General features: G+C 41.1%; 1 protein-coding gene across 2 annotated transcripts in view; it reads right to left on the bottom strand.

Annotated features, from left to right (window-relative positions):
• The window catches only part of CNTN5 (contactin 5), a 619,322-nt gene that overhangs the window by 132,622 nt on the left and 465,342 nt on the right, over nucleotides 1–21,358 (bottom strand). For both annotated transcript variants that reach the window (XM_033146163.1, XM_033146162.1), the window contains exons 10-13: nucleotides 12,727–12,908; nucleotides 3,518–3,654; nucleotides 2,287–2,416; nucleotides 520–670 (exon numbers count right to left, since the gene is read on the bottom strand). In XM_033146163.1, the coding sequence (XP_033002054.1) occupies nucleotides 520–670; nucleotides 2,287–2,416; nucleotides 3,518–3,654; nucleotides 12,727–12,908 (600 nt within the window). The remainder of the gene's footprint in view (nucleotides 1–519; nucleotides 671–2,286; nucleotides 2,417–3,517; nucleotides 3,655–12,726; nucleotides 12,909–21,358) is intronic.

Below are 21,358 nucleotides of genomic sequence, written 5' to 3'. Positions count from 1 at the left end.
AGATGAAGCATGAATCTCAAACTGAACCGTACCAATTTGGGGGCGATCTAGGCTTCTACCAATTCGTGTTGAGACAGCCTCAGATGGTTCCAGGTTGGGTGAGGCCACACAGAGCAATCCAGGGCTGTCATGGGGTGGGATATCAGCTGGGAAGAAAGAGAGGCGGAAAGGGCCCTGGATCGGGGCAGAGCAGGGTGTGTGCAGTGCACAGTCCTACTGCCCCATTTTGCGTGGGGTGCTTCTGACATTCGTTTTCTGAACACCTTCTCTCATGCCAAAACCTATCCTTTTGAAAAGACTAACTAATATCCCGCCCTTCTTCACAAAACAGCTTCCATTTTCAGGAATTAAAATATACATTAAAATGCGTTAATAAAAAATAACAAAGCGTCGCACATTCTCAGCATTTATGCGGAGCATTTAAGGCCGGCAATTGTCGATCAAAGGCGCTTGGCTGTTATCTCTTTCTCGCAGGCATTCATTCAGTCAAAGGCAAAAATTAATGAACTGACATCTGACCTTTTATTCTCTCTCACTGCTTTGTCTCCTTTCTTCCATGAGATGGCGGGTTTGGGGGAGGCTTGTGGTTTGCACTCGACGGCAACTTCTTGGCCCCTGGTTATAATGATTGTTTTCTTCAGTTGGCTTGGGGGGAAAGTTGGAGCCAAAGCTGTTGGAAGGAAATATTTCAGTCCCTTAGCTTTAGTATTTCAATTAATTAATTCACAGATGTCGCATGCCAATATGCTTTCATTTTCTCTCCCCCTCTTTTCCTCACTTCCCTCTCCTATAGTGGTTAAAAGGGATTAAACTATTAAAATCTCCCTCAGTCTGTTTCTCTGGCATAGTACCAGAGCCCATCCCAATATCAAGAGATTTTGAGGCAAAGGAGATGGTGTTTCTATGGACAATAGCAACACACACACCCTCAGCTGCCCTGAGACTATGCTGAGGACCCAGATGGGCACCCAGAGTTATAGGTAAGTAAAATATGGAGGGGCAGAGATTCCTCATGTTTGCCTTATAATGTGTTCCGCTAAGGCTGGTGACCCAGGTTCTCTTGATTTATTATGGGCAAAACTGCCATCATTTCAGTGGGACCAGTGGCATAGTGTGGATTCCCAGCGCCCTGAGCATGGCAAGCATTGTGCCCCCACAGACCCAGCAGCTTCCTCTACAGCAGTGATGGCCAAACTTGGCCCTCCAGCTGTTTTTGGACTACAACTCACATCATCCCTAGCTAACAGGACCAGTGGTCAGGGATGATGGGAACTGTACTCCCAAAACAGTTGGAGGGCCAGTTGGATAGGCTGGAATGAAGAAGCAACACTCTGGCGACCTACTTGACTGGCAGCCCTGGTGCCCTATGAGCATCAAGCATCCCTATGGTTGCTGCTACGTGCCCTCTGTCTTTGAGCCTTTTGCTCTCCTACTTTAAGGCTCGCCAGGTTCTGGGAAATGGAGGGTCTGGAACGCTTTGAAGGTGACCCAGAAACTACAACTAATCCAGAATGCGGCAGCTAGACTGGTGACTGGGAGTGCCTGCTGAGACACTGGTCCTGAAAGACCTACATTGGCTCCCAGTACATTTCCGAGCACAATTCAAAGTGTTGGTGCTGACCTTTAAAGCCCTAAACGGCCTCAGCCCAGTATACCTGAAGGAGCATCTCCTCTCATCAGATGTCAAAGAGATAAACAACTACCTGACATTTAGAAGACATCTCAAGGCAGCCCTGTTTAGGGAAGTTTTTAATGTGCAACATTTTAATGTATTTTTAATCTTTGTTGGAAGCTGCCCAGAGTGGCTGGGGAGACCCAGCCAGACGGGCGGAGTAAAAATTATCATTAATAATAATAATAATAATAATAATAATAATAATAATAATAATAATGTCTAGTGACAACGTGTCAGCCAGCTGCTGCTCCAGCTCTGCCTGCTTCTCCTCTCCCATAATTCCCCAACTTTCCCCCTCATCTTCCTCTGAGCTGTGACCTCCCTCAAACTCCTGTTGTAATTCTGAACTGTCTTCTTCTTCTCTAGAAGGGTCAGGTTGAGGAGGTCTCCACCATTCCTCCTCTGCCCAGTCCCTGACACTTGCCAGGGTTTCAGACAGGCGTCTCTCCCAGCCCTCCCTGGAGATGCCAGAGATCGAACTTGTTGCCTTCTGCAAGCAAGGCCGATGTTCTACCACTGACCTACGGCCCTCCCCTCTCCAACTGTCCCCTATCCCAACAGCATATTCTTAATAATGAAATGTAAACAGGGCAACCTTCTTAAGTACACACCCAAAATCCTCAACTCGGCGCTGGTGTAAATGGCTCCGTGCTTGTTTTCGGCTACGCACTGGTACATTCCAGCATCAGACTGATTGACACTGTGGATCAGCAGTACACCATTAACCATCTCAATCCTGCTCTGCAATGAAACAGGAAAATAATTCTACAAAAGCACACAAAACCAGGAAGATTTGTCGGGTTTTCAGCTTTACAGAATAGGAAGAGGGGGGGGGCAGGTTCATATCAGTGAACATGCACAAAAGTAGCTTCCTGAGTTTAATTATGGTGGCTGTTCTTTTGCCTCACCCTTTATGATAGTGCTGAAATATTTTAGATGCTGAAAAGTGCACACAATGGTTATGGTCTGGGAGTATCCTCTTTCAGCTGAAATGTGATTAGAACCCGATTGCTGCATGAAATATCACAATTTTAACTGGCTGACTCACTGCCGCCTGCAGTCTATGATGCTTCAGACCTGGCTCATTTGAGATTGAAGATCTCGGTACAGAGCTGAAAGTTTTCTTCCCCTGTGAAAAACGCTTCCGGTTTTCCTGCTTTGTCCTCAGAGGATTCTTTAGAGTTTCTGGAGAATTTCAGTGGGTGCAGGATTTGGAACTTGCCCTACTTTTACAGCATTTCTACAGCATTCAGCAGCCTCCCTGGCTGCCTGAACTTCCTCGTCTGAAAAAGCTTCACAGAAGGAGTCAGCATTCCTGGGGCTTCAAATGAAGCACAGGCAACCCAGACATGTGGATGCCAGAAGCTGTCAGTTTCATTTTTTTCATTTTGTCAACCTAATTGCTCCCAATATGCGTATTTTTGTACGCAATTTCCCAAAATACAATTCATTTTTCTATGCTATTTTCACTAATATGCACATTTAAATACACACATTATGTATGCAGGTGTATAATGCATATGAGCATTTTTGTAAACATTAGACATCTGGAGAATTGCAGTGCAAAATTCAGGGAGGAGTGAATTTTGAAGGATACCCAAGCTATGTTTTGGTTCCTGTAGTATTTTGAAAAGTACAAATCAGGCAGGTTCACTTATAAATGCAGACTGAACTGGATTTCCCTCCATCCCTTCCCAGAGGGCGGCAGACCAGTGGTTCAATGATTTGTTGAATCATTTGTTCAATGAAACACCCGCCTCAAAAGCAAGGTAAGCATAACATAAACCCTGACCCTGAAAGGAATGTGCTCAGAAAACAAAACAAAACTAACTGCACACTTACCTCTGCCCAGAGAGGTGTTCCGTTTTTCAGCCAACGATAGGTGGGTCTTGGCTTTCCAGTAGCTTTGCATTCCCATCGGAGCTGATCCCCACTGTCTAACTGGGTATCATTAAGTCTCTCCACCCAATGTGGGTATGCTGCCAAAAATAACAAAACAGGATCACAGTGCTTGATACTGCTGAAACTATAGCTAAGTCTATAAAGATATTTTTAAAAAAATTCCTTCCAGTAGCACCTTAGAGACAAACTAAGTTTGTTATTGGTATGAGCTTCTGCGTGCATTCACACTTCTTCAGATACATTGAAACAGAAGTCACCAGTGAGAGGGTGGGGAGGGGTATTACTCAGAAGGGTGGTGGGAATGGGTGATTGGCTGATAGGTGTAGTAAACCTGTTGACGACTGTTAACGACGGCAATTGGTCTTACAGGATAAAGCAAGGGGTAAAAATAGCTTTATCATGTATAATGAGATAAGAATACAATGTCTCTGTTCAGACCAGGTCTCTCCGTGGTTTTAAGTTTGATAATAAGTTGCAATTCAGCAATTTCTCTTTCCAGTCTATTTCTGAAATTCTTTCATAATAAGACAGCTACGTTGAGATCTTGTATAGAATGTCTTGGGAGATCTAAGTGTTCTCCTACTGGTTTCTCAGTCATGAAATGTCATTATGTACATTTGTTTTTAAACTGCTGCCTTTGCATTTCGATAAATGTTACATCTACATGGGTCATATCCAGTGCTGCAGTTCCACTGGTACAACACACTCCTGTGCACTCCTGTCCCCTCCTGTCCCCCTCCTCTTCCTCCATCGCCCTGCACCCTCGAAATCAGTTCTGGAGGGTTGGATACAACCCCTTGTTTTTAAAGTTTGATTTTATCAGCATTTTCTTCTGCACATTTTACATTGCTTCACGTAAGCTGCTTAGAATATTTTCGTTGATCAAATGGTGTGTTTATCTTATTAAATTACCCAACTCCTTCAACCTTTCCTCATAAGGCTTGGCTTCCAGACGCTTGATCATCTTGGTTGCCCTCCTTCGCACACATTTCAGCTTGTCAACATCCTTCTTAAATTGTGGCACCCAAAACTGGAAACAGTATTCCAGATGTGGTCTGACCAAGGCAGAATCGATGGGTACTATTACTTCCCTTGATCGGGGCACTATACTTCTGTAGGGGTGGGGAAACTCCCCTCCAGTATCATCCCTGTTTGGACCCAGTTATCCAATCTGTTAAGGTGATCTTGAATCCTGATTCTGTCTTCAGCAGCATTGGCTACCTCCTCCCAGTTTGGTGTCATCTACAAATTGCATGAGCATCCCTTCAATTCCTTTATCCAAGTCATTTATAAAGACATTGAACAACAACGGTCCCAGGACAGAACTCTGCGACACCCTAATTGTCACTCCCCCCCCCCCAGGATGACGAGGAACCATTAGTGAACATTCTTTGGGTACAGCTGCCAATCCATCTAACAGTTAACTCATCCAGCCCACATGTTACCAGCTTCTCCACAAGAAGATCATGGGGCACTTTGCCAAAAGCCTTACTGAAATCAAAATACATAGGATCCCCCTGATGATTCACCAAGTTTGTAACTGTAAAAAAAAAAAGAGTCCAACACTCTGTTCTTACAATGGCCAGCAAGGGGCCCATGGGAAGCCCACAAGCAGGCCCTGAATGCAACAGCAATCTCCTCTTCTGTGGCTCCTATGGTATTCAGAAGAATGATGTCTCTAACCACAAACACACAAAAACACACCGATTTATGAGTACCGTATATTCTGGCGTATAAGACTACTTTTTAACTCAGGAAAATCTTCTCAAAAGTCGGGGGTCGTCTTATACGCCGGGTGGAGAATCTGCAGTCGAGTATATCTCAAACTCTATATTTTAACTGGAGAAGTTGGGGGTCGTCTTATACGCCCAGTCGACTTATACGCCGGAAAATTTTAAGAATCATCTCTCTCTCTCTCTCTCTCTCTCTCTCTCTCCTTCTGCTGTGTTTTCAGAGTACTCCCCATATTTGTGTGAAAACTCTCACTTTCCATCGCGAGGGAAGCAACATTTGGTTCATACTGCGCCTGAGTATTATTTAGCTGAGCAAATTCACATTCCATACCAGGTGATTATGAGTTCTGGCAACAATAATTCATTAACAGGGAAGAATCAACGTTTTTTGTTGGGAGCGCCCCAGCATAAATTGATTTCTGCATGGAATATTGTCTGCACAGAGCTAGCGTAACAGCATTATCTGAGCTTAGACCATTCTCTGGCCTTTACTCCTTTCATTTTCTGTGTAAAGCTTCTTGTGGTCTGGGGAATTCCTAGCTCTGTAGAGTACTCTGCCTTTCAGCCTAGTTCTGAATACGATTCCCTCAGTCAACACAATGGTTGAACAACAGCAGCTGATATTGTGGGCTTGAGGCCTTAATAACTAGCTATGCTACAGATGCCAACTTCCAAAGGGGAAAAAAAGCCTTCTCAAATTAATAAGGCTTAACTCATTAATCCAATGCACTGAAGAGGAAAGCTTTAAATCTCTTCTGTGCGGCATCACAGAGTATCAGATGTCAATGGCCTTGACATCAAGGAATGCAGAATAATATATCTGGCAGGGTTGGTTAGCAATTGAGAGTTGGCACAGCGACGGATTTATTTCGGACAGAACAAAATCAATAAAGCGCTTTAATAGCAGTCCTTGTGCTGGACAGAATTTAAAAATAAATCTTATAATCTGTTTGGTATTTGACCAGTCACCAATCAGTGTTCCAAGAAGCTGCAGGAAAGGCATGCCAGTTCTTCCCGGGGATATAGGTTGCAAGGAATAGACATCAAGCTGGCATTTAGGCTGCAGTTATATGCGTGCTTAGCTGGGAGTAAGACCCAGTGAATTCAGTGGTATTGACTTCTGAAGAAATGTATATAGGATTGTGCTGTTAGTTTTGCATCTGAAGGCAAGGGTTGGGCATCCATGCAAGCGCATGTTATGCTAAAATATTATGAAGGCTGGGATTACATGTCAATACCCCAGAAGCACTGCTTGAAAACATCACCCTGGGTTTAAAGTAATAGTAACTGGTTCCAGTAATTCATAGAATTGTAGAGTTGGAAGGGACCACGAGGGTCATTTAGTCCAACCCCCAGCAATGCAGGAAGCTTTTTGCTCAACATGGAGCTCAAACCCACAGCCCTGAAAATAAAAGTCTCATGCTCTACAGAGTGAACTCAATATTTGACCAATTGCTCTGTCAGAAAAATGGAGTAACAACTTTAGATAACTTAAAAGAGTGATCATGAATAGTTGGGAAGCAGAACTAATTCCTTTATTGAAATTGATTCCTAACCCTGAAATTCCCAACTTTTCTTTGATATATTTAACAACAGGGTCCCAAGTGCTTCAAATGTCTTCAGAGTTCTCTTCTTTTTTTATCACCATCGTCAGTGAAAGACCCCCCTGAATAGCATCTACGTTGATTACAGACTTGTTGACAGCAGCAAAATGAGCACTTACAAAAAAACAAACAAACAACCCCTGTATTTTAAATGCATTTATATCCTCCCTCAAGGGGTTTCCAAGGGGCTGCCACCTGGGCATTGACCAGACTCAGATCTCCTCAGCTGTCCAATGTGGCAGAATCATTTTAAAAGGGGCATTCCCCCCTATTTTCTGTTACATTAAATAATTGGTTGCATTAATTAAATCTCCATGAGCCTGCATGTGGCAAAAAACAACAACAACTTCTTTCTTTTTTTAAGGGCAGTACCCAACTTTCCTGTTCTGCTAGTGCAAGAGACGTCTGATTCACCCTCGAAACCTGCTTTGGAAGGCTGGGAGTAAATATCCACTGAAAAGGTAATGTTCTACTTATGTCTCCAGCTCTGTTGTGTTTTTATGCCTTTTTCTTGTACTTTGACATCATGGTTTTAAACTGTTGTAAGCTTCCCTGAGTAGCACATCAGCACTAGAAGGTTAGGGTCGAAATAGCCATATGTTGCACTTAAGCCAGAGGGAGAATGGCTTTGCTAAGGCCACCAAGTGGCTAAGGAGAGATTTGAACCAGGGGATTATCTGATTTACAGCGCAGGCGGTACATATCTGCTTGCATGAATTTATGCTTTCAAATCATTCCGTATATCGAATTTTGTATATGCATGACTGCCATGACTTGTAGGGAAAGGGCAGAGAAACTATCCTTTAAAAATGTCTGCTTATTAAGTAGGACATCATTATTTCAGAGTCTTGAAATTTTCTGAGTGCAAATAAACAATCCTAACAAAGAAAATGATTTGCCATCAAGTTGATCTGTGTGCACAATAGGCGAGTTGTGTAAAGCAACAAGTGTACACATTTTCACCATGGTTTGCTGTTTTGCTTATGACCCTTGGTTTAAGTATGATGTGAGACAAGCACCCTTAATTAACCATGGTTTGTTTGGCCCCCTCACCCAAGAAGCTCACAGAGCTACAAAGGCTTCATGCAGGAGCTGCAGCAAAACAAAACAAACTCTGAAGATGCAAGCCATGGTTTATTTCATCATCTGCCAAGGAGTTTGGTCTCCTTCTTTGGAGGTCTTTAAGCAGAGGCTTGACAGCCATCTGTCAGGAATGCTTTGATGGTGTTTCCTGCTTGGCAGGGGGTTGGACTGGGTGGCCCTTGTGGTCTCTTCCAACTCTATGATTCTATGAACTGTGAAACAACTGTTTGTTAAACAAACCATGGCATGGTGTTATGTGTGAACCAACCCATTATGTATATATGCATGAGAATAAATGTACAATAGAGGGAAAGAGGGAAAGGGGAAAGAGGACATGATTTATCATTGTTTACTACTGCCTTGTCTAACTGTAATATTTCCTCTGTATATGTTTACATTTATTGTAAGTTGCTTAGGTCCTCTGATGTTTAGGAAGCTAAGAAAGCATATTAATAAATCAGTTTTAAAAGTAGCACTAAATTACACTAAATTACAACCCAATTTTATCAAGAAGCGTCTTAGGAAAATAATAACTCAATGAAGATGGAATGAGCACGCTTCTTCCAAATAGTAGGCTGCTGGAAAGTGATAGATTGCATGTGCATTTCTAGTGCCCTATGCTGTTAGTTAACACTTTAAAGCATTCAGGTTTGTCTGATGAAGTGAAGAGGATATTGTGTTGTTGAGGATGATCAAAGTTTATTTCTAATGGTTAAGTCCATTTTAAAAATGTAATTCAAGTGAGTGGGGTCAAACTATCAAAGAGGGATGATCAATGTTACCTTACTTTTGGTGAAAATAATACTAGGTAAATAATGGAAAGGGAAAAGGATTCCTACAATAGAGCAATTGTTAACATAATTATGGCAAATTGCAAAAATTAAACCATTTTTATATGTGACTAACAGAAAGCAGCTCAAGCAAAGACCCTCCTTGTGATAAATGGGCATCGTTCGCCATTTATGAGAAAGGAAAAATTAATGAGACTAACCAAGTCAGCCTATTGTTCACTTTAATTAGAACATTAAGCTTGCACTGATAAGATGTTCGGGTCTGGAGTGTTTTGCTGGCATGTAATTACTAAAATGCTGTTGGTACTATTTAAAATAATAATAATAATAATAATACAAAAAACACACAGTTTAAAGTAATACAACATAACACAGTTTAAAACGATTCAGAGACTCCACTGTACTTTGGAGCAAAAGGGTTCTGCAGTCCTGCACAAAACACTGTCCCCTAGTCCACGTTTCAGAATCATGCATGAGTAGAAACATGTCCTGACACCTCTTATTTCTTGGAGATAAGGATCTTGCAACTCTCGTTTATGCATCTGCAGCCAAAGAATGATTGCAACCATTCTGGTCCATGGGGGTGGGGTGGGGTGGGGGGTTGAACAGGAACATTACAATTATATAAAGTTATTGCACTCCTTTCCCCATTTGGATTGATGCCTCGCTAATCACAAGATCACTTATTGCAGTTCCCTGGAAGTGAGGATATATGGATCAATTTCTGGTTCATACTTCTAACCATAATTCCAATCCATGGTTTATATAAATGCATGTTTAAAGTTTCTTTTCTCCCAGTATATATATATTGATGAATTTGGAAAAAGAAACAATGCAGGGCAGTGATGGAAAGGCCATGGCTCTACAAAGGTGGACAGACTCCAACTCCCATCAGCCTCAGCTATGGATAGAGGAGAAATTCAACTCCATTCTCATTTAAAGGCAAACTTCCCAAATTCACACTATCCAAAACAATATCTGGAGAGCTCATTTGGCAGAGCATGAGACTCTTAATCACAGGGTTGTGGGTTCCAGCCCCATGTTGGGGAAAGGATTCCTGCATTGCAGGGGGTTGGACTAGATGAACCTCGTGGTCCCAGCTCTGTGATTCTATGTGGACTGGAACACAGACACCCTTTGAAATTTGCAATTTTTGGATTTCTGCAATGCAATTCTCCAACCAAGTTATGTGCACAAGACATGCCTCTAAAACACGCATATTATATTGGGGAAGGGTGTTTTGCAAAAATGCACACAAAATGTGTATCGTAGAAAAAAATCAAACTAAAGAGCAAATAAATATTTTTATTTTTAAAAATAATAATTTGTAAGGTGGCTCATAAATGTGGAGAATTAAATTTAAGATTGAATTCTTTCTGTTCTGCTCTTTTTTCCAAAATCAATAGCTTCACCCCAGTGTAGCCCTAGCCAGTGGTCTGGCATGATGGGAGTTGTAGTCTGGTAACATATTAAGGGGCAGGGAAAAAGGTAAAGGTTAAGGACCCCTGGATGGTTAGGTCCAGTCAAAGGCATCTTTGGCGTTGTGGCGCTCATCTAGCTTCAGGCTGAGGGAGCCAGCGTTTGTCCACGGACAGCTTTCCGGGTCATGTGGCCAGCATGACTAAACAGCTTCTGGTGCAACGGAACACCAGAGTGCACAGAAACACAATTTACCTTCCCCTTGCAGCAGTACCTATTTATCTACTTGCACTGGTGTGCTTTTGGCAGAAGCTGGGACAGAGCAATGGGAGCTCACCCAGTTATGGGGATTCGAACCGCCGACCTTCTGATCAGCAAGCCCAAGAGGCTCAGTGGTTTAAAGCAGAGCACCACTTTGGCTACTGCCATTCTAGGGTGTGCACAGTTCAGATGAGGCCATGGGGAGGTCCAGCAAGATGGGTCAGCAGCCTGCATGAGCTGAGTTGTGTGTCCTTAAACATTTGCCTGGTCTCTTCTGACACACTCAGGCATTTCTCAGCAGAAAGGTCAATGTGGAAGTGATTCCCCAAAGATTTGAACTTTGAGAGGCACCCTGAGTGGGCCATGAAATCAACTGGAATGCTGGGCTGAACAGCAGCAACAAGTTTACGACAAATTGCAAGTGACTGAAATGACATGGGAGGAGGAAAACACAGTTTTTTAAAGGGGAGAAAAATAACCCAGAAAACTAGAAGCCTGCGAAGCATCTTGGGCCTTGCCAACCAGAACATGAAGCGTCTTTTGTCACTTGCAGGGCTGGAAGTCAAGCCAAGTGGTCGAGACAGAAGCAGTGATTGTTTCCAGAGTGTCAGCTGCATCAGGCAATCATGGTACATCTGGTTGTCAGCATTAGGTAAGCTGGGAATCAAACCGGCCTGTGATTGCATGAGAGCAGACAGGCTGACTCTGTGCATTCTTGGGCATTCCCCAAAGCCTCCATGGTGAACTGGATCAAATTCAACTGACAAACTGAGCATGATTAAGGCAGACAGGAAAGCTAGTACCTAAGGATGAATTGCAAATCAGAGCATTCCCCAGAATGACAGGTTTAATCCCAATACCCTGTCTGAAGCTCTTCAAGGGATGGTGTGTAAAAGATGGTTGTTTAACTGTAAGTCTGCAAACCTATAGAGAGGAACCTGTGGCGATGCCAGGCCCTTATAGCCAAGGCTTGCTTTTGAAGCTAATTCTCTGAAAATAAGGTTAGTGCACTCAAAAGCAGTGGTCAAAACTATCGTTATCTGATTTAGCCATGTAAATTATGGGTGCGGTGAGAATATTAGGGATGGAGCAATAATACTTATAAATGATTGCTGCTAATTCATTTGTTTCTGGCACTTATTATGCATCTATAAAAAAAAATCTCTAGGGGTCATTCAATATATTTAATAGGGTCACTGTATGTAATAAGAGCCTCAAGAAAACATGCAATCCAAGGTCATCTCCAGGTCCTTACGATTTTGGAGGAGAGATTCGGGCACATACTGGAAACTGAAGTTTGTGCACATAAAATGGATTGAAATGCTTTATTGCCTTAGTGCAACATATCCACTTAAAAAACACAGGAAATTTTCATAGATAGAAAAGTGATGGGGAAATGCCCTGAATACTGTGGGATTAACAAATGGTTAACAGAAAGATGGATAAGCACCGCACAAGCAAATCAGGGTGGATTCAGGATAGATGCTTGCCATTGCATATCCCCCCAGCAAAGAAATAAGGGGGGGGAAATGCTCAGTAAAGACTAGACATGTGGTTGTGTCCAGCTGATTTTTAGTCAAAGTAGACTCATTGGGCCTAAATTAGTCATGATCATTAATTGGAATGGGTCTATTCTGAGTAAATATTAGCCAGATATTACGCATGGTGTAACCGCCTTGTAAGATTTGTGCAATAAATTAGGAGAGTGAACTGGCCCTCAGTAGGGCACAGTTCTCAGATGATTGAAACTAGCTCTGTGCAGACCTACTCCTGGTCAGATTGCAGAAAGCTTCAACGAACTCAGTTGGACTTAACACATGAGTAGGGACAGTTTCTTACATTTGGTTTCTGACTAGTCACTGATTTGCAGCCAGAAGTTAAGACTGAACAATTTTGCTATATTCATAAGATAAAATTCATGCATATGGTGAGATTGTTCAGTCTTAACTTCTGCTGAAATATGAGATATCCCATCTGTATTGGCATTCTGCCGGCTTCTGAAGGCAGGCCTGTTTGCAAAGGTATCCAAACCTGTCTCCTGTTTGAAATAGTGTCTTGTTTTAATTGGATTATTGCATATTTTAATGATAACATGTTTATATTTTAATGTTTTGATGGGATTGTCTTATGTGAATTTTAATTATTGGATGTTTATATTTTGATTTTTGTGTAATTGTGTTATTTACACCTGTAAACTGCTTAGAAGCTTATTTTGGTATTAAGCAAAATGTTTAACAACAACAGCAACAACAACATACTGTATACTTGCAGCTGTCCTCTGAAGACATTCCTTCCCCTTGAGTTTTCGGCCTTACATTCATATGTCCCTGCATCTTCCAGCTGCACATTTGGAATTTCAAGAACTGCTTGGGACTTCCGCAGGCGGGCTTTGCTTGGATTGGGGCCATTCACTTTCCTCCATGAGATTGTTGGAACTGGGCTGAAATACACATTGAAGTCATGATTAGCTCTGCTGCTATTAAGAGTATAGATCCTGTTACCTGCTAATTTAAGTACTTAATCGTCTAAGCAGCAATAAAGTGTAATCACAATTAAGGCTCATGAACTGCTTGATATATTTCACTTTCTACTAAGAATATTTAATAAGTTCCGCTCTGCCATGGACACTTCCTGGCTATTTAAAAGTAAGTTTTCCCCTCCCGCAGCTTTTAAACTATGGAATTTAAAATGAACATATACAATGGTACCTCGGGTTAAGAACTTAATTCATTCTGGAGGTTCGTTCTTAACCTGAAACTGTTCTTAACCTGAGGTACCACTTTAGCTAATGGGGCCTCCTGCTGCCACCACGCGATTTCTGTTCTCACCCTGAAGCAAAGTTCTTAACCCCAGGTACTATTTCTGGGTTAGCGGAGTCTGTAACCTGAAGTGTCTGTAACCTGAAGCACCTGTAATCCGAGGTACCACTGTATTATCTTTCATGATCTCGGAGAAAAGCATCACACACTGAAATCTTGATGCGAAGACTGATGCTTAGGCTGGGGCTGTGTGCTAACATTCCTCATGTATTCCAGTTTATCTAGGAAAACTTCCTAAAATAAATACCAGAACCGGAGCATTCAGAGTTTATCTCAGCTTACAGTTTCTCTAGCGCATTTGCATCCCTCCCACCCCAATCTATGTCACCAGTTCATATTTCCACATGAATAAAACACTGCAAAAACAGAAAGGGAAAAGGAGGCAATCTTCAGGGAATTATGCATAAAATTGCATCAGGATTCTTTTATGCAATAGGGATATACACATATAGTCCTGCACATTGGTGGAAAACAACCACAACACTGGGCGATCAAAAAAAGAATATTGATGCACATGCATTGGTAATGTAGAGGATGTGTGTGAGATTGAGATACTGAGAGAGAGGCTATTATAAAGGAACTGAGAGCTACAGTGAACTCCACTGGCATATGTAGAGAGCCAGTATGCTACAATGGATACAGTGCAAAACTAGGACCCAAGAGACCAGGGTTAAAAGCCACACTCAGCCATGAAACTCGCTCTGGAGGGTAGGACTCGAACCAATGGCTTTAAGTTACAAGAAAGGAGATTCCGACTAAACATCAGGAAGAACTTTCTGACGGTAAGAGCTGTTTGACAATGGAATGGACTCCCTCGGGAGGTTGTGGACTCTCCTTCCTTGGAGGTTTTTAAGCAGAGGTTGGATGGCCATCTGTCATGGATGCTTTAGCTGAGATTCCTGCATTGCAGAAGGGACTAGAAGACCCTTTGGGGTCCCTTCCAACTCTAACATTCTAAGTTTCTCCATGTGCATGGGTGCTAGACCAATGAAGAAATATCTTGCAATCTGGCTCTTTAAACAATCTGCAACAGATGATAGCACAATGGCAGGAAACACGTTTTGCATGCAGATGGTTCAGGGTCAATCTTTGGCAACTTGGTTATAAAAGGAATGGTTCCACTCTATTCTGCATTGATCAGGCCATGTCGGGAGTATTATTGTTATTATTCAATTTCATTTCCCTTCATCCCAAAGGTCTCGAGGGAGGCAAACACACAAACAAGAAAAGTGAAACTATCTACAAACAAAAGGCTGATGTAAACTGGGAATGAAATCTACTTGAAAGGCTTGTTGGAAAAGGAAGATGTTCAGTAGGCTCAGAAAAGACAACAGATAGGGTGCCTGTCTAATATTTAATGGGAGGGAATTTCTAAGGGTAGATATCACAACACTAAAAACCTAATCCCTATAGTCTGAGGAACTGAGATCCTGATAAGATGGTAGCTGCAGGAAGCCCTCATGTGCAGAGTACAGAGACTGATTGAGTTCTCTGTCTGGTTCTGGAATTTATAAACTGCTTAATCAAAGTGCTCTCTCAGTGGTGTACAAATAAAATTGTTGCTAAAACACAGCTAAATTTCACAAACCAATGAAAAAACCCAATATAGATAAAACCATTTATCAATGAATTCATACACCACCTTTTCTAGCATTAAATCTGTGCTCAAAGTAATTCACACAAAGGTGACAAGTCTAATTACAGTAACAATATGTAATAAGTTATATAATATCAAAAGTTGCATCCCACAGTATTTGTCTTGTATTTAGCAGGAGTTTGGAGAAATGACCTCTACATATCTATGAAAAGCTAAGTGAGCAGGTGATGAGAAATACCTTTCCGTGAGACAAAAACGGGCAAGGTCTGGCCATTTATAAGTCAGCTTCCTACTTTTCAGATGGAAAGAAGAATCATTCTAACGTATTTCAGAAGGCCCAAAAGTTTCTAAGCAATTTGGCACAGCAAACTTTGAAGAGATCTAACTACACTTTTTATCTTGTTTTAATTGTATGCTGCATCAACTTTACTGCTATCAATTACAGCTGGAGAAATGCTGGAAGAGTTTTTTTTAAGTCATTCCCTAGGCCATTAACAAGTCTCTTTCAAAATTTTACTGCCCCCACCCTCTGATGATGAAGTAATAAGCCAATTTTTCAAGGAGAGTAAAATACTTTGGCTGTAAAGTTTTAATGATTTCAAAGAAAATTGCTCCCAAATTGCAAATCACTATTCACAGGCAAGTTGTAACTTGCTTTAATGAATCTTATTTTCTTTACAGAAGACACCAGTCACATGGATTTTATATCTGAGATGAATATATGTGTGTATGTGTGTGGATATGTAAATGCAGATATTTCTCCTCTGTGACTTTGGCAGAAAATAAATAGAAACACTGTGAAAAATCAAGAATACAGTCAGAAGACTTCATGGTTTTTGTTTTTTTTTGGCATACTTTTATGCCTATATGAATGGCTTAGTCAAAAACACAACTTCTAGATATTCTAGAGAAGTTGACACCTTTTTTGTTTGTTTGTTTCAGTTTTGCTTTGAGGAAGATGACCCGTATAGGATCCAGGTTGTTATTCATTGATAACAGTAGTCAGATTAATCATTTGACTTAAGTGAGTCAAAGTAGACTCATTACTCAAAGTAATTATTGGAGTATGATTTAGTTGTCTGTTACCCTCTGTCCATTGCTAAGGCCTATTAAACTGGGAGGTATTTGTAATAGTGCGGGGATAATGATTTCAGCAAGTGATTTCAGCTCTCTGACATAGCAGGCAGGAGACAGCTTCTTCATGTAACACTCCTTATTCAGGCAAACAAGACTGGGGAAATGAGGAGAGGGAAGCTACATTTATAGGGACAGAAGACTGGCTAGAAAGGATACATTTTGGAGGGAACAATCTCAAGCATCACAAAGCTGCCTTTTGGTGGGAACCAATAAGACTGAGGATCCAAATGCAGCAACTTGAATGAACCAATAGTAGCTGTTCTTTCTGGAACAGGAAGGCAGTTACTTTCCCCTAATGTGAATACAGACAATAGTAATACAGATATGAAAACCCTTGAATCAATACACAACAGTATTCTTTTGTTTGTTATTATGCTGTGTACTTTTTTGCTTTTATATGGTAAACCACACTGTGTTTCCCGGATGAAGACATTCAATAAATAAGACACTAGCAAATATTAATATACTCTCTCTTGCAAGATTTGAACCAGATTTCTTACCTGTCCTTTGCTATAAGGTCCTAGGGCAGGTTATTCCAATCTCAAAAATTAAACTTAGTTAAAAGAATAGGGTGCCAGAATAGGGTGTCAGGATAAAGAGGTGTGTCTTTAGCATTTGATGAAAGCTATACAATGAAGATGCCAAATGCACCTTATTCTGGAGATGGAATTTCACAACTCATGGTTGCCACATAGAAACCTTCTCCCAGGTCTCTCCCTCCTCAACCTCTGAGGGTGGTGAAGATACTAAGAAAGCCTCTTCTGCCTCCTCTGCCAACTTTAGTACCCAATAGGAAAGGAGGCAAGATATTTGGGGTCTAAGTTTCTTAGGGTTTTTAAAGACTCTTTTCATACCCTCCAATGGGATGCAGGGCCCCTCACCCCCGTGGCAGTTGCATGATCATGGTCCCCAAAAGGTGGTCAGGTATGGTTTTTGGGGTACCACTCAAGATTGTGGCTCCCCAAAAAGCTTTTTCTGGGTGATACTGTGTCCCAAAATTGCATGAGAACAATATGGCCACCATGCTCTCATGGGGGGGGGGGAACCCAGGATGTTCTGTTGTTGTTTTTTCTGGAGCAGTTGAGGGGTTTGCGGAAACAGACCAGTAACCAATGCAGCTGTTTTAAAACAGGAGTTACATATGTATTCTAAACAGCACCCTAGCCAGCAATCTTGCCTGCTGCATTTGTGATCCATTGAAGTTTCTGGGTCGCCTTCAAGGGCAGCCCCATGTAGGGCCCGTCGCAACAATCCATTTCAGTGAATGGACTAATGGAGACAACCCCTCTTGACTGCACGGGCCTTTGCTCGCCATACACTCTCTTTCTTCAGCACTTCCATCCTTCAGTCTACCCAGTCGTGTGGCCAGAGTTTGACAGACACATACGGTGCTCTTTCCCTGTTTTAGTCTTTAATTCCTGGAGCTCATGTTGATTGGCAGTTCCAAATAAACACTATTAATAAATCATTAATCTGTAACTAAAAGCCCAGACTCTTCTAAGGGACTCCTGCCAATTGCCTACTACAGAATGTCTCTCAGGAATTTAAGTCATTCTCACAATTACAATGGAGTCAAAGCTGTCTGAGGCAGCTTTGAGCTGAAATCACAAGGAAATCAAGAACGCAGAGGCCTCCCAGCATTTGGAAATCAGTGATAGCCAGCGTTTGTTTATTTTGCACTAAAATGTTGAACAATAAAGAGACCTTGCTCCTTAATGATTGCCTGGTGAAAGGCAACAATAGAAACATTTGTAAATGTTATTCTGGAGGGGGCAGGAGAAATGGTATGAAATGAAAACCTAAGAAGAGGAGGAAATTTCAGGCATGTTTACTTCCTGATTCAGCCTCCAGCTGAAGCCTGAAATGTCATTCGTCTAATTATTACAGAATGAAGTCAAAAGCAGTTTTGGTGTAGGCCTACCTGGTCCCCAATTGTGTACTGATGGCTGGAAAAGAGAGATAAGGACTGCAAAAGACTAAGTATCACCCTGCTTCGCTATTAGTAGATGGCCTGTCTTACTAGATAACCCTTCACTGCTTAGCAATAGAGGCCTTTTCTCGTTTTTTTGTTTCAAGTGTGAGGCAATGAAGGTGCTTCTCAACCTTTATTTTTCTCTTGCTTGATAAAGGTGAGAAAGCAGGGGATGGGCTTGGGGGCAGCAAATTCCATCCCATTTCAGCTTTTCTGGTGCTCAGTTATCGGTCTGTCCTGTCCTGTTTGGTGTTTGGATTTTTTTCTGGATGAACGTGTGAAAATCTTGCATTTAAACTGTAATAATAATAATAATAATAATAATAATAATAATAATAATAATAATAATAATAATTTCTACCCTGCCCAGCTGGCTGGGTTTTCCCAGCCACTCTGGGCTGCTGAAGTCATTTTGCATACAGTTCTTCATAAAACACACACACACAAACACACACACACACACACACACACACATATATATAAACCCATAAAATATCATTTCAAGTGCTTTTCGGTGCATCTTTTCCAAACAATACAAAATTTGGTATAGGGTTTTTGTTTTTAAAAAGCGGAATGCATACTTTGGTGTGCAACCTATAGCATACAGAAAAAACACACATCACAAAATCCAGATAAGTTAAGTTTTGAACTGTAAACAAGTCTGGGAGCATTGGATTGGGTCAGTTGGCCAAAAAATAAAAAAAATAAAAAAATAAAAAAATGGACCAAACAAATTCCTTTTCCATCTTTTTCAAAGCGAAAGAGGAAGATTTGTCTCTGTCATCGTCTTAGTAAGATAACATTGAAGAATCGTCTTCCTAGTTTGAAAGTCTGCCTCAACTAGTTGACTGTTGGTTTCATAGAGCTGTGCCCTCAGAGCCAGCAGCTCCATAAGGCAAGTGAAGGCAATCTCAGGTGGTGGGCATGGGAGTGATGGGCTGGCATGTCCCCTACCTCACTCATCTCACTACCCATCCAGCAATGCTTCTGTGAGGCTCTGCCCAACCTCCCTGCTTCACTCTGACAAAGGGCCAAGGGGGTCTGTGAGGTTTGGAGCTTTCAAGGTTAAAGAAGCTCAACAGTTTGCTCCTCCCACAGGGATGAGGATGTGTCACAACATCCGGGGTTATCTGCTGTATGCGATGTCTTTGTGATTTATGTGACGCACCGTTTATTTCTTGTTCAGTCTTACTTTCGGTTCTGAACCGGAGAGACTGGAGTGATGATGTCCTCCCATTCTCCGGGAAAGTGGCTATGATTTATATGCTTGTAGTAAAGATTACTTGCTTTGAAACAACCCACAAAAGGAATTTCAATCACGCTGTATAGATATATAGGTTGCACTGGTATATATTTTTCACTGTGCAAACGTAGAACTTGCATATTTATATTTCTCTGTCCATTATGCTTGGCCAGGAATTTGTTAATTAGGGTAAGGATGGATACAGAGGTTGGAATTGATTATATATCTAGCTAGTTACCCATCCCATAGGATGGGATATAAATCTGAAATTTCATAATCCATATGATAAATTTCATTTGCTTCTCTCTTACTGTTTTATCAATTTCTTCATTTGGGACTCTGACACATTTATCGATTTAATGATATGCAGGTACTAATTCTCAATCATCATTCATGAGCAACAGTAAAGAACATAATGTTTTGTAAAGGACAGTTAGACTTCATTAAACTTTTTGGAAACTAATATCTGGCAACGTGAGTTATTTTCAAAGGGTTTACAGATTTCAGCACATAGCTAATGGCACTGGGTATATGGCAAATCCACTGCCCAGTGTACCATGTATGAACTCGTGATTCGTTTCAATGACATTTGTGGGTGGGGGAATACTAGAAAAAAAATGTGTTGGGGGTCTATATTCTGGGTATAGACCCAGCACTATAATAAAGTATTTTGTAGCCTCTTCTATGCATATTTACTCAGGCAGAAGTTTTACCGAGTTCAATAGAGCAGTTTCTCCAAAGTTATTAAGATTTTCAAGCTTAATAATGCATTGTTGCATCTAAGGACATCCATCAGAGCTTGGAAAGTTCAAAGAACCTAGTTCAAATTCAATATGTCTAAACAGAAACTTAATTCAAATTCAGTTCATAGTTGAATTCAAATGCATCCAAATGACACTCAGACCCCCCTCCAGCATTCAGAATGTTGAATTTTACAAGGTTCTGTAGTCAAGTATAAATGTCCCTGCTTTATAAATGTTCACTATGCGAAAATTCACTTATCCAAACATAAGGAATTAGCACCCTAACCTCACTATAAACACTAAACAGATATACAAACAGAGAACTTTTTTTTTTTACTCCCTTTGCCTTTTGCTGTTTGTCTGAGGACTGCAGGGAGTGTGGGAGTGCTTGGACAAATCAGAGAGCATTTTTCCTGGGTATTTTTGGCTTTTGTGGGATGTCAAATTCTGTGGTTGTGAACATATTAGAAATTTCCCAATAGGAATCAATGGAAACCATCAACTCCTTATGCGAATGCTCACCTAACAAACAATTTCCAGATGCATTGTCCTCGAAAAGCAAAACCTGCATGTACTTAAGAAGACCATAATAATAATAATAATAATAATAATAATAATAATAATAATAATAAATCAAAAGACAGACACAGTGGATTGTGAGTTGTTCCCTCCAAATTATGATCTTTAAGCTTGAAGGCTCTTGCTTTCATTTTAAAAAGTAAGAGAATGAACCTCAAGATAAACTAGAAACCATTCAATGAAGTTAATTCATTTATGGCAAATTATGGAAACTACTTCAGAGATCTTGGAATGAATTGAATGAACTTGGTTAAAATATACTCGTTCATTCCAAGCATTGGCAGCCACCGGCAAAGGTTGGTCCTTTCCATAGGCAAGATAAGATGCGATCTATCTGACAAACTGAAATGTTTGGATGACTTGTGACTTTAAAAAATAAACACAGTCCTCAAAACTGTTGGCACGAGATCACCATGATTCTTAACAAGACTTCAGAGTCTTGGATGAGAAGCTAGAAAGGGTGAAAAACAAAATAAATAAATCAGATTGACCTTGAAACATTTGCCTTCCCCTACTGGGAGCTATCCAGATGTTTTCAACTACAAACATCTAGAGGGCACCAGGTTGAGAAAGGCTATTATTCATTAATGCTGCCTACTTGACCATGAAGTAATATGGATCTTCTTTCACAGCTGATTCCCAACTGAATGATGGGAGCAAGTGTTATTTCATTCCTGTGTTTCCTGATGGTTCAGGGCAATTTTGCAAGAGACCCAGTGTTGGCGTATTTCATTGTATGTTAACATTTGATGGAGGAGAGCCAGGGTCAAATGCCTGCGGAGCCATAAAGTTCTTAGGGT

Source organism: Lacerta agilis, chromosome 4, assembly GCF_009819535.1.
Source record: "Lacerta agilis isolate rLacAgi1 chromosome 4, rLacAgi1.pri, whole genome shotgun sequence".
NCBI classification, from domain to species: Eukaryota; Metazoa; Chordata; class Lepidosauria; order Squamata; family Lacertidae; genus Lacerta; species Lacerta agilis.
Note: the sequence above shows the minus strand (reverse complement) of the source record. Positions and strands in the feature narration are given on the sequence as shown.